At 45.7% G+C, this 13655-nt stretch overlaps 1 protein-coding gene across 1 annotated transcript in view; it reads right to left on the bottom strand.

Moving 5' to 3' along the window:
• LOC126525091 (lysosomal alpha-glucosidase-like) overlaps positions 1-13655 on the bottom strand; it is a 90444-nt gene that overhangs the window by 66016 nt on the left and 10773 nt on the right. Inside the window, exons 6-10 of the mRNA XM_072287323.1 lie at positions 12616-12706; positions 7981-8093; positions 7109-7234; positions 873-1001; positions 91-156 (exon numbers count right to left, since the gene is read on the bottom strand). Of these exons, the coding sequence (XP_072143424.1) occupies positions 91-156; positions 873-1001; positions 7109-7234; positions 7981-8093; positions 12616-12706 (525 nt within the window). The remainder of the gene's footprint in view (positions 1-90; positions 157-872; positions 1002-7108; positions 7235-7980; positions 8094-12615; positions 12707-13655) is intronic.

The following is a 13655-nucleotide window of genomic DNA, read 5'->3' as shown; positions in this document are numbered from 1 at the left end:
CCCAAAAAAGGTCATTGAGATTACCAACGATAACGCATCTGACGCAATGTAAACACGTGAGCGAAGTTTTGAGCAGGTACTTACACTTACGCTCTTGCTACTTTCACTCAATAATAATGGGATCATATGCTCCGCTGATGATGGTAACAGGGGATCCTGAAATGACAAAATAATGGCTCGAGTTAGTATAGCTATGCGCTTCATGCCATAAGTTTTATAAGAACATCCAATATCAAGAAAAGTGCATCGCTCTAAGAGAAAACTCCACAGAAGTTGCACGTTGAGCGAGTCAATCGCATAGGCTTGATATGTTACCTGTTTTCTTTTGTTTTGTTTTTGTAAGCTACGAAACAGGGTACAAGTATCCGAAAAAACTGCGAAAAATATAAGCGAGAAGCACTTTTCGACTTGGCGTTAGCGCCGCCAGATGGCGCAGCGTGTCCAGAAAGAAGCGAGAGGGGCCCGTTTGCCGCATGACGCGTTTCTCAGCGTTCGCCCACTCCGGTGCGCCATGCGTTTCAGAGGTCACGGGCAGGCTTCGTGACGGCGGCGCTAAATGGCACCGAGTGTTCGTCGGGGTCCGCGAAAGAGGAGTCCCTTTGCAGTACGCACCTCATACATAACTCGTTTCGACGGGGACAATAAGATGTGTCGTTATGTTGATTCAATGCTGAACGCATTACCATCGACAGACGTCATGAGATCGGTACTGTCCAATGTTCTTTTAGGTAAATTTACACACCTGAGCAAATTGTTGATATGTTGAGATTTGTCGATGCCGCTCCTCGATAACATTCCCCTACAGAAAGCCAAAGTTATAGCTATACACGCTCTAATTTAGCTTTACTATATAAAGAAAGCGCCATACTTACGGCTCGAAGCAGGTATCTTATGCCGGAGTTTTCTGTCTCATTCCGAAGTTTCCGGATTTTGTCCGCACACAAGGAGTCGTCGGTTACAATTTTTTCGGTTGCGAAACCTTCATTGAGATGCAAGGCTGCCTTGAAGAAAAAGGAAAGAAAACGTCAAGTCAAATCTATATTTAGTTTGATGATCAAGAACGCGTCATGCATTGAGTATCACGATACAAAGGGAGAAAGAGTTTATATGCGATACATGCATATGAATAGCATGAACGAATGGCTACGTAAAGTGCAACTTTGCTCAACATGTTATTGTCGGATTCAAAACAAAGTCTGCGCTGATCCAAAATTTTACCACACCACGAAAGCATGTAAGCTTACTTTATGCGCTATAGTCGGGTAAACAGCTGTCAAAGAGTCACTTCTCGAGATCGAAACATCCTAAGATTGCGTATGTGCATCCATATATTTGCATGTAATGTACTTTCATACTTCCAGTAATCGACAACCTGATTCGATTAATAAGTATGCTTGATTTCTTTCTTAACTTTTCTATCGTGATTGTGTATGCTGCTGCTGCTAATGATGATCTATGACCATTACCTTTGTAACGAGCGGGTAAACTTATCCTGGTATGAATAGATAAACATAATTAGTAAAAAATAAATAAGATTAATTGCACTAACGTAATGCGCACTGTCACGTCACCTGTCCATTGCTCACAGTGCAGCTCTATCAGCGCAAGCTCATCGTTCACTCTGCGAGGCGTCGTTTAGTCACTGACACTACCGCTGCTAGGGTGCCGGTGCCCTCACCTATCGCCACGAAAGCCTAGCCTGGTCGGCAGCGCTGCCTCTCCCTCCGGGGGTGTTTGCAGACTTGCACATCGCCTGAAAATGTGTTCTACATCCTTATCTAGCTGGACACATGCCCTACACAGTGTGCATTCGTCATTGGTGTCGAAGCGCGTGGGATAAGTTAGGGAGCTAAGGGCTCCAGCCCACGCCTCAAACAACAGGCTTCTACCGACGCTGTTGTCGTATATTGGCTCCGGGCAGATATCCGTCTTCAAGGCTCCGTATTGCTACATCATGAACTTTTGACTCCAGAGTTAGGCCCTATGCCTACCTCTCCTCTTGGCGCACCCGTTCGTTCACTTTTCTGGCCCATTTTTGCGCATTGACAGCTCGCATGGCATCGCAGAAAAATCTGAATTTCCGGCGCAGGTGTTGAATGTGGGTCATCCAGTATGTGCGGACGCAGTTCGTACTGATATAATCGAAGACTTTACGTGCAAGGCGTTCTCTAGCCACCGGCCGGAGTCTGCCATCATACGCAACGTTGCTACGCACTTCCCTTGCCTCGACGCTGGACTATACGAGGTCTCCCTGTATAGCATCATTCGCGACGCTACCAGGGCAGCCCGCTCCTAAACGGCCTACCGCTCGCTAACCTCTCTCCACGGATTCCCGTTTTGGGCTGTCCGGCAGATAAGTGCATTGGCGAAGGTAAGCTTGGGGACGTGGACCGCATTCCATAACCCGCGAACCACGAATCAACGGTTAAAGCCCCAGTAAGATATTCCAGCCTGGCTTGAAGCCTTGCGTAGGTTCTCGTCATTGTCCAGCGTGTATTCAGGCTGAGCACACAGATTGATAGCCCAGTACACGTAATATATCGCCTGCTGTTTGAGCAATCCAGTGTGACTGCCTCTCTTGTGAATAAGGGTGACCTTGCTCTGGAGCCATTCTGATGGTATGTCATAACCGGCGAGAATTCCACTGAAAATTGTCACCAGCTGGCCACAGATACTTGACGACTCCAGCCCGTATGCCATCCACACCGCAGGCAGCGCGTGTGTTGATGCGACCAGTCACCCTCTCGACAGCCATTCGGCGTGCTTGCAAGTCGGTATCTCCTTCCGTAACCGTACTCGCAGAGATACCAGTGTCATCCCCTCTCGCGCGTTGTGGCGTTCCGTACAGTTGACGTAGGTGAGCAGTCAGCGCCAGCTGAAGACTTGGCGTTTTCTCCCCTGTCTCCTCGCCGCGAATTGTGGACTCGGTATAGGCCGCCTGTGGAGGGATGCCGCATTTGCCCAGGATTTCGCTCCCACATTTCCCTTATGCTTCTTTGTGTCAAGGAGCATTTCGTGCTCGGCCTTGGACATTTGGCGTTGCGTAATGGCGCGCATGTGTTTTTTTCGACGAATATACTCGTCTAAAGCCGCCTTAACATAGTCGGTGTCACCTGTCTTAACTGCATGACGGCAACTGCGATTGATTCTAGTGTTCCTGTATATGTTTCCGCAGAGAGCAGAGTTGCCCGTAACTTTTCCGGTGCCGCTCGCACCGCTATTAGCCGAGCGCTGTCGCTTGGTAGAAAATGACCTCAAATATTCAACTGAGCCGCCACGAAGCCAACTTTACGGGCCCGACGCCTACTCGTCATTTCCGTAGGTGCCATCGACACTGCAATGAGCGAACCGTCGAGCGTGCGCTTCGTTCATCGGCGGCGGGTTGCAGGTACGGTATTCGACGATATAAATCAGGGACCTTGGTGAAATGGTGCGAAACGCATCATAGTGGCATTTGTATTCCATATTACTTGGTGCAGGGCACCAAACTGCACAAGCCGCACGGGAGGTGGCAAAGCTTCTTGCGCGGTGCCGTGTTGACAAAAAGACGTGCGCCGGCGACAGGTACGGCTACAGCTTATGGGCCAAGACTGGGTGGCTCCGAAAGGGACCAGGGTATGCGAGGTCAGTTCGCCTTTTTTACACATAAAGCAACATTTATCTCGAGTGACGCCCTTGTTAACGCTTAGATGCGTACGCCTTGCAAGAGAGGTTGTTGTACTATTTTTGGCGTATATGTGCAGCGCCACACACACGCGCAACAAAGGATGAACGACACGTCTGTGTCGCGCTGCGCATATACGCCAAGAATGTTAACTTACCAACTCGCCCAATTCGCTGCGTTGCTTGTACGATTGTTCTGACTATGCAAGCCTAAAACAGTGTGTTCAAAACAGGGTAAAAACTAGCAGATACAATTTGCCCGCTGCACCCTGGTTTCTCTCTTCTCTGTTTTTTTTTTATATATCTTTTGTCGGCATTCTGATTTTCCATGTAGCGTTGAATGATGCTGTGTTCATTGTTTTGTGTTAGGTGAAAACCTCGCGTGCTCCAGCTTATGAGACAGCTGTGATAGCTTCAGCATTTACCGCCCGGAATATCTTGCTTGTTTGATCGGCCTTAGTTGAAATGAAGAATGTAAAATTCGGCCTGTATGTTTACTAAGCGCTGTTTCATAAAAAAAGATGACCTAAAGGACCTGCAGTCTCATTTTGGGATGGAGGTTCATGTATCGCACTATATATATGCACTACTTCGTTCCTTCTATTTCTACAAAAATTGCGGGCTTCTGCAAGGTAGCAGACAAAGCACAGCTGTTGTGTAGTGCACTTGTTTCGGTGGCTGTTTACTTATCACTGAAACTGCTTTTATGCAGGGCTACTTCACAAAAGACCACTTTGCATGGCCTGCAAGAAGTAAAACAGGCGAGACAGAGTCCCAAGTATCTTTTCCTGTGAGTTCTGAATGCGCTGTTTAATGGCGCACATTTTCCTTGTCTCTGATGCGAAAGTTTGCAAAGCTTTGTAAACTTGCTTTGTGACCAAAGCCTGCTTTAATGATTTTATTGACTTGATACAGTGTGTTCAACTACTGGTTCTTCTGCCTTGAGTAGTATGAAGAGATCAAGCAAAATGGTTTGTCATATTACAGTCTGCAATGTGTGAGCAATTACTTTGCAAGTTTGCCATCTTGACGTGATTAGTGCAATAAAAATAACATTTTGTTACTCTTAAGAGCTTGTTGCCTTTTCAGTTGCTTTGAATGCACTGTTGGGTTGGAACGGCTCAGACTTGGGTGTGTCCTGTACCGCTTGGAATCCGTTCAAGGCGCCGGACTTCCGTTTCATTTTGGTGGTAGCGGTCATGTTAACTCGCAGCAAGGCGTCCTCCAGTATGATGCCTTTGATCGCATAGGCGCCACAATCTATGCCGGAACAGTCGTCGGACACTGAAAAGGACCCCGCCCTTCGTGCGAGCGACGCGACCCCTACGCAACTGTCGCCGTCATTTCAGGCTTCATATTCTGGCGCGATAACTGGCACTTCAGCCTCACTACGGCATCTCTCATTGATAGCCTCACGAACAGAGAGAGAGAAAGGAAGCGGAGGAAAGGCGGGGAGATTAACCAGACAAACCTACGGTTGGCAACCCTGGTCTAGGGGTAAAGGAAGAGAGGAACAGATGCAAGAGAAAGCGGAATAGGGCGAACACTGCATACACGCGAGAGGATGCACAGGACTATAAGAGGTTACTCATGCAGATGGACTTTGAAACCTGAACTACTGCGCTAATGGAAAAGTAAACAAAGGAAGATGCAGCCAGTCAGTTTCAGCGCGTACTGGTATGAACAGTTTGAAATGAGTCCAGTGTACTTGAACGAGCGAAAAACAGAGTCGAATCTTATTTTAATGTATATCTTGTATACATTATTAGAATTTAGTACAGTAGTGCATTCGCATTTAATGTGTATCTGTAATGTATATCATAGAGAAATTATTAGCTCAAAAACTAGTTTATATATTACACCATTCATGAGAACGCGCTACGTGGAAAAATTCACAGACAATCTTAAATTCCAGGAATTTCAACAACCTTTCGAGTACGGGGCAAACAAAGAAAGCAGTCTGGTACAAAAAACTGCTTTCCTTGTTCTAAACTTAATTGTTATATGCGAATGCATATTCAAGGAAAAAGCTCTGTAGGGACAAAATATATGTATAGGCGCCGTTACTTGTGATTACAATTATATACACGTTCATTCTTTTCGTTTCCTAGCCCTGTAAGCTTATATTGACGAAAGAAATAAGCATTTTCGTGTAGAGAGTGCATGCCTTCTCTCGTCCGCAAACACACATTCTGCCCTGCTATGCGGTAACGCCATACAAGTCATACTAAGGCGTCCACAAACCTGGCAGAGCTATTCGTTTAGCTCGAGAGTGAATAAGGAATATTAAAAGAAATGTTCCTTTGCAAACCCTCGCGGCCTTTTCTTATCGTGGCTATCGCTTCTGCCTTGAAAATGGCTCATACAAAGGCCAGCACTCACTCCCTAACCGACATCTGTATTACGCCTACAGATGCACCGGGGGGTGGCTCTGCTCTCTACAGAATTGCACGATGAAACTAGAAACGGTGCATAAACATCATTGCAAAAAATGTGCACATTCAATCATACAATTACTTTATTAGAGCGATTTTTTTCTATGTCTTTTTTTCCCGGGATTTCAAATGCATGCTCGATCGGTTTCTCGCCTGGTGAGGTGGACCGATCCTGGAGATAGTGCACGAGTAAACTAGGATGATTCCGGATATTGTGTAATGAATATTACGCTGATTCCTGGGGGAGTGTTGACAGCGCGTTGGTCACGTGGTTAAGGCGCGGGAGTTGCGTGATAGGTTGCGATTACGCATATGCGTAATCGCTATTCTACAAAACGCTACGCAGGAGGTTAACTGTTGTAAGGCACTTACTTAACTGCTCCACGAAAGCTTCCCCTCACATAGATATAAAGATGTGCGTTGAGTCTGCGTAATTTTCCTGTTATTATAGGGGCAGTACTCGATATTTCATGTCCACAGCAGGACAAAGGGCTCCCCTGGGACATCAATTTACGCCTGTCTTGCGGCAGCCTACTCGATCAGGTGCAAAAAATTTCCGAATCTCATCGCATCACGTGATTTGCTTGGGTACTGCGTTGGGTGTCCTTAGAAGCCGTATTCTGACACGCTTGTGCACAACCAAACATCTGCTCTACTCAATGAACGACTTGCCCGACATTACGTCTCCCTCATATTCTCAACCTGTACATCATATTCGTCTATCATCTAACACACTGCCAGCTTCCTGTCGATTAAAGCAACACCTACCATTTCCTATTTCATCGCATATGGGGTGATACTTAGTTCTTTATCGTTTCCTTGTTATTCTTCCACGTAACATTACGACAGGTAGGAACTAACTTTGCACAAAAAAAAAACTTGCTTCTGTATAGTAATAATCGTTTTGTTTCTTTCATACTGGATGTTTTACCACTTCTACATTTCGGTGCATCGAAGTGGTGCGCTACGCTGAAGAGACGCTGACAGATTTGCGTAGCGCCCGCACTCACCACATGAAGGCCTTCCTTGCGCAGCTTCTGCAGCAGGGGCCAGACTTGTGAAAGCTCGGCCTCAGCATCCAGGCTGATGTGATGTCCCAGTGCCCAGAAAGGAGGCATTGCTGGTCTTCCAACTAGCTGAAACAAACCCGCTGTTACGCATGGCATCGTGCGCGGAACGCTTCATTTGGTACGAAGAAATGCAAGCAATATGGGGTTTGGCCGCTGGCACGGCTACCTTACGCAAACCTAAAATTATAAAACATAGGGGCTTTATAGCGATAGTCATTCGCAAGGATCACTACATCAGATTCACATAACTGATTACAAACGTTTTCCACAAACCAATCAGTCTATAGATGTATTTTCTCCGTAAAATCTTTAGTACGAGACCCTTCTTTAAATTCTCCAGTCTCAAAGAGGAATCGGAGGCCCTTCAGTTCAATTGGTGGAACGTATGTAAGACTGAGCATATTATGCAGTTATGCATGCGTGTGCCGAGGCATTTAGACACCCCACTGAGCGAGTGCATTGCAGAGAATTAGAGCTTGGTCTTAGAAACATCGTAACACTAGGATAGATTTCATAACTTCTTGACCAGTTTCAAGCACATGTTTGAAATGCTGAAGTGTCTCCAAGTTTACGTACCTTGAGTACACATTGGTTTTACGTTAATTGCAAGGTATGCCTTAATCTAAGTCATCAAGGTTATTCGGAAGATCTTAATTGATTATTAGCGATTACGAAACGTTCAGTAACGTTCACAACTACTAGCAGTACGTCTCTGAAAACAGGTATTGTTTCGACTGCACAGTCTTAAAAAAAAGAAAAAAAATTGGCCTGAGCGTTTGAGGCTACCGGTATGAAACAAAGTTTAAACGCACCTCTGTGAACTGGCGCACAACGTCATCGGGATTGTCGCCAAGAAAGATGTCGAAATCGAGCGTGCCTCCCGTCGTTCTGAACGTGATCACTTTCTCAGGCTGCAACAAAACATCTGCAAATTGAGACAGCCTTTGTCATAATCGTGAGCGCAGCAAGACCACTTATATAACTCAACATAGGCTTTTTCAGGTGCACGGAATACAGCTTCCTCTGCGTGCCTTAAATGCGAAGTTCTATTGCAGGACACTTACTCATGGGCCATGCGCAGCCCAGTATACAGCTTCTTAACGTCGTCCTGAAGGAAAGATGACTGTCAGGTGAGTTCACATTATGTCTCGTAATGGCACAATGATTGAGTTTTCTTGCATGCGGTAGAGGGCTACCTCTGTCGTCAGCAGCATCAACTTAGATTAGACGAAGCAGAAAGCGATTCCTTAACTAAAATAACCACGACAGCTCTTCTAATGAGGCCTGTAATAATTCGGCGTACAGAGAAGATGATTTTCTGATATTAGAGCATGCGACTGGCTCGTGACATTGCACAAGAGAGATATGTTTATAGCCCTCATTCGCAGTAAGCTTGGAATGGTCCCATCTGATTAAAGCTGCACGAAACAAGCCTTTTACTATCACCGTGATGCCATTTCCGCTTAGGTCTTGCGCCCGTGATGCCTTTGTACATATTTGAGTTTATAGAACTACTGCTGTAGGTACTTGCTGCTTCAATCGAAAAATAACGCTCAAGATGAGGACTGGACGCAGTACCACGATTTCCCCTGTACCGCCGTTTCTTAGATGCTAGGATGGTACGCATTTTCGGCATGCCGTTCTTTACACGCTACGATCGCACGCAGAGAGTATGGCACGCATTTTTGTGAACATTGCTTTGAGCACACGCCTTTTTCGGATGCGTGCGCACATTATTACGAAGCTTTAGCATTTGAAGCAGCTCGCAAGCAGTAGGAAAATTAGTACAGCAGAGGCTCACAAACAACGCATTCTGTTTACGTTGCAGTACTGTGTTCTGTATATAACAATAATGCATGATGTTCTTGTTCCGTTGCTGCATGCTCTGACTATTTGCGTTCAGGCGCGAGGGTCCCGTCAGGCAGAGCCAATCTGCCTTCTGCCCTTCTATCCGATAATCTCATTCCTGAAATCAAGCACAGAACAATATCTTAAGCGACTTTTCTGTTGCCGATCTCGCTTGCTTCATAAGTTACACTGGATACACTGGTTTGCTCGAAGCAAATTCCCGGCTGGTATGTGTAGGGAGTCGTGCACTTCCACAAGAAGGAGGCGCAAATACCATCGCAATTAGTCCTTTTTCCTTGCATTCATATTTTTGTAACATTGCACACCACCTCTACGATCTACACCTTTAAAATTATTTGGCAAACTTACTTTATATTTCGTAAATTCGCACAACGAGCCCAAATTTGCAAACTTCGAAAACTTCGGGAGAGTTGGCAGGCATGTCAATGGCCACACACAGCATAAATCAAGCTCTCATGCGCATCTCTACTGCACAATTGATAACTAAGTTGCACATGGTGCTACTCGATGATTCAATATGATGGCGCGCTCATCCACTACCCACAAAATAACACACACACACATAAACATATGTAAGCGATGCGTAAGTTTGCAAGCATACTAAGGAATAGCGGCGTCTGGAGAGCTTTGTCTTTATGTACCGAACTCAGTAAATAAATACATATTTACTGTGTTTCTATGAAACATACGAAGTAATTCCTTAAATCGAGTCCTTCTCCGCAAATGAATGCTTTAATAGATCAAATAATCCGTGCAAGGCGGGCACATTAGAAACATATGTTCTTTCGCACTGCCCATGGCCGCAGTCTGATGCACGTTTCGAACTGGTCGCACGGAATAATTCTACATTTAAAAGAGAGAGAGAAATAGAAGAGAGTAAAGGCAGGGAGGTTAACCAGACGCAGGTCCGTTTTGCTAGCCTGTACTGAGGGAAGGGGTATAGGGATGAAAAGAGAGAGAGGAAAGAAAGCACAGTTTTGCGCACATATCAAGGTTTGCGCCAAGTTTAAACAGGGTCGCCCAGACCTGTCAACGTCAAGTACAGCAACAACGCTTTCATGGCTTTCTGTACTATCGACGCGTACGGCCACTGTCTGAGGACTTCATGTCCGAAAATGTCTGTTGTCCAGCTGGTTAATTGCTGCCCGGAGAGCTCCCCGCTTGTCGTCGTACTTGGGACAGACATAACATGTGTTCAATCGTTTCTGTCGTTCCACAAAGGTGGCACATGGGCGCATCCCCCATTTCAATGTGGAAAGAGTAGGCCTTTGTAAATGCCACTCCGAGCCAGAGGCGGTACAATGCTGTCGCCTCAGAGCGGGACCCTTTTGTGGGTACTTGTAGCTTTAGGGATGGATCGAGTCTATGTAGATGACACTTCGAGAGGTTGGGAGAAGACCAGTATTTGTGCGTCATTTTTTTAGCCATGATATGAAGATTTCTTGCTGTGTTGGTTCCGGATAAGGGATTGGAATGGGTTGGGCTTCCAGATGGGCAGACGAGGTCATTACCAACAATGCTGGTATGTCCAGGTAACTACAGCAACATAATTTCATGCCTTTGAACGATAGCTTGATGGTGGTCTTCCCTTATCTCTTATATCAGCTGCTCACAAGTCCCATGATGTAGAGCAAAATGCAGACTCTAAAGTGCTGCCTTAATATTGAAAAATATGACTCATTTCCGAGGTGTCTCTTGCAGGAAGTATGTTACAGCAGCCTGCATGGCAGCAAGCTCTGCCGCCATTGATGTTGTCATGTGTGACAATTTGAATTTGATTGTAGTTTTCGTAGTCGGAATGACAACGTCACCTGAAGAGCTGGCAAATGAGACCGAACTATCGGTATAGATGTGTACTCGATCCCCGTATGTCTCATTTATTAATAGCAGCGTCATCTGTTTTAGCGCTATTTTGGGGGAGTAACCTTCTTTACACCCGGAATACTTAGGCACAACTGAGGGTACTGGAGATACCACAAGGAGAAGCCTTGCTGCTGGTGTGTATCTTGACGGAAGATAATCTAAGTGGATGATGATAACCTGAGAAAACGTTGCATGAGGTCTCTGTGAGGGCAAGAGCTCCAAATTATGATAGGGGAAACGGGAAATATGATGGATATTCGACCTCAGACAATGCGCAGCAACGTATGTTTGGATGGGATGCTCTTTGGCGAGGACGATTTCTGCAGATGTCGGTGCGCAGTGAGGAAGTCCTAAACAGGTGCGCAATGTTTGACCCTGTAAGCTCACCAACGAGCAAACATTTGACTTACACGTACTGCGCAACATTGGAAGGATGTAGCATACAGATTTGCCCAATGTTCCATTTAAGGGTATAGAGGTTCCCTACAAGGTGCCTAATTACCGATATAGTGGGAGGGCAGATGGATAGTTTTCTGTTAATTAAGTTGTCTTGTATAAGTCGTGAAAGGTCGCGGTCCCGGTGCGTAACTACAGAAACATGTATATTGCGTTTGGACTTGATGCGTTATCGTTTCGTGACTCTCTGTGAATATGTTGCGTGCCGGACAAAGCCCTGAGGTATATCTTTAACGGCGTATATAAGTACAATACCTAGTGCGCAAGCAGGCTTATCATCTGGGAAATCACCTGATTTCCGTGCGCGAAGGCTTCCAAGCGACTTTCCGCAACGTTACAATTTCATGCCACTGCAAGCTGGTCCCATATTGCACGGCTTTAGGCTGTCATCGCAGCCTATTCAGTAGCGATCACAACTACGATGACGGAAACAAGCAAAGACGACGGAAGCGCGTGATTCTGGTCACGATAATGACAATACTTCCTTGAGATCTCTCCTGAAACATGGTGCAGTGTAAACTTGCAAAAGCTGTATCTAAGACCAGACGAATGTTGATTGTTGATTGAGGTGCCTTCTTACAGCTACTAGATTTCATTATTACATCTTTTCAGTAGGCAGGATAGGATTCATATTTTTTTTGGCATATACTGCGCTATGGATGTCTCCATGTCGGCATTAGGGCATAGTTTGCTTGACGCCCACGCTTAGAATAAATGCGATATGCAGTACATCATTTTCCCGTAGCAGAAACGGTGAAGAAAGCGGCAAAACTGTGAATGGCGAAACTAATGTTTTATTGGGCGAACCTGTGCCCTCAGAAACAGAATGCAAAGAAAAATGATAGCAGCGAACACAGTCGGAGATCGTCGAAAATGTCATCTGCTGGTCAAGCAAATCGGCTTTTATGCATGAGTCATCAAAATTTCCAGAGTAATCGCTAGCCCCCACGTGTCTTCCAAAAGGTACTACACAATTCGCGTCGTGCATACAATTAGATTAAGCAAGCTTTGGTAACAACAGACAACGCATTGAACCTCCCATAACGTTCTAGAAACTTCCAATAAATGCAGCCGCGTCCTGTGCTGAGCGAGAGCATTTGTTAGACAGTGAAAAGCGGTCAAGCGAACAAACACGAACAAGTACACGTGTCACTATATCATAGTTAAATCAGAATGCCAGCCATGAACGTCACTGAAATGTCATCCTTGTCAAATTGATGTCAGCTGACACAATTTCCCGGCAGGCACTTTGCTCTTACCCATTGCATTGCTGTTCCTCAGAAATACGCCGTTCGCTTTTCCATCCTCTTCAACCACCATGTAGAAAGGATGCACACCGAAATATTCGCTCTGAAATACAGTATATACCGCTGAATCGCTATATATAAATATATACCGACAAATATCGATGACATGAAATATAAAACTTCCAAAATTTGCAAGTTTTGCTCGACTGATTTAGTGAACTCCATGTGAATCCATCAAAGCCTACTTCAACAATCTTTCCTCTTCTGCCGCTACATTTTCAAAGCTATCGTTGCGGAGTCGGACGGGTTTTGATGCTACGGTGATTCTAGTGTGAAGCGGAAGGAGAAATGTGGAGAGTGGGTGTGGAGGATGACTGTGGAGAGAAAGGTGTCAGGCGCGGTGACGCCGAGAGGAAAGGGCATGTGTAGGAAGCGGGGACGCTTGATTGGTTGTCTAAGTAGTGACGTCATATCTGCCGCGGCGGAGGCGCACTGGAACTCAGTCACGGCAGAAGGGACGCATTTCAGTGGCCTGCATTGCAGCTCTTCTCTCGGTTAGCGTGTTGTGTAACAACGCAAAGACGGCTCGAGAATAGTCAAGACGTACTCTTGGGGTTGTTGGTTCGTACCCTTAGAAAACAGCGCCAGAGAACACAATGGACCAGACCAAGAAGAACGACACGTACACAGGGCAAAGCTAACAACTGAAAGGTTTATGCATTGGGTGCGCACAATAGGTACTGGCTGAATATGAATTAACAGAAGTTGGAAACTATAAGTGGCACGAAAATGCAGCGACCTGTCAATCAGTGAAGAGGCATGAGGCAGGTGACGCTGTTTTACCCAATATACCAAAAGCTCAATAGCAGTTACAGGTGGCTAAGACATTCCACACAACAAGAAGCGTTGCTAATTGCGCAATTATCGTGAAAGCTTTCTGCGTAATGTCGCAAAGAATCTCTTCTTCATTGACATGCGACAACAAAACGTAAGAAAGCAATAGCTCTCACAGAGGTGTGTCTGTGACTATTGCCGAATGCTGCAAAAGCAAT

Source organism: Dermacentor andersoni, chromosome 3 (assembly GCF_023375885.2).
Source record: "Dermacentor andersoni chromosome 3, qqDerAnde1_hic_scaffold, whole genome shotgun sequence".
NCBI lineage: Eukaryota > Metazoa > Arthropoda > Arachnida > Ixodida > Ixodidae > Dermacentor > Dermacentor andersoni.
Note: the sequence above shows the minus strand (reverse complement) of the source record. Positions and strands in the feature narration are given on the sequence as shown.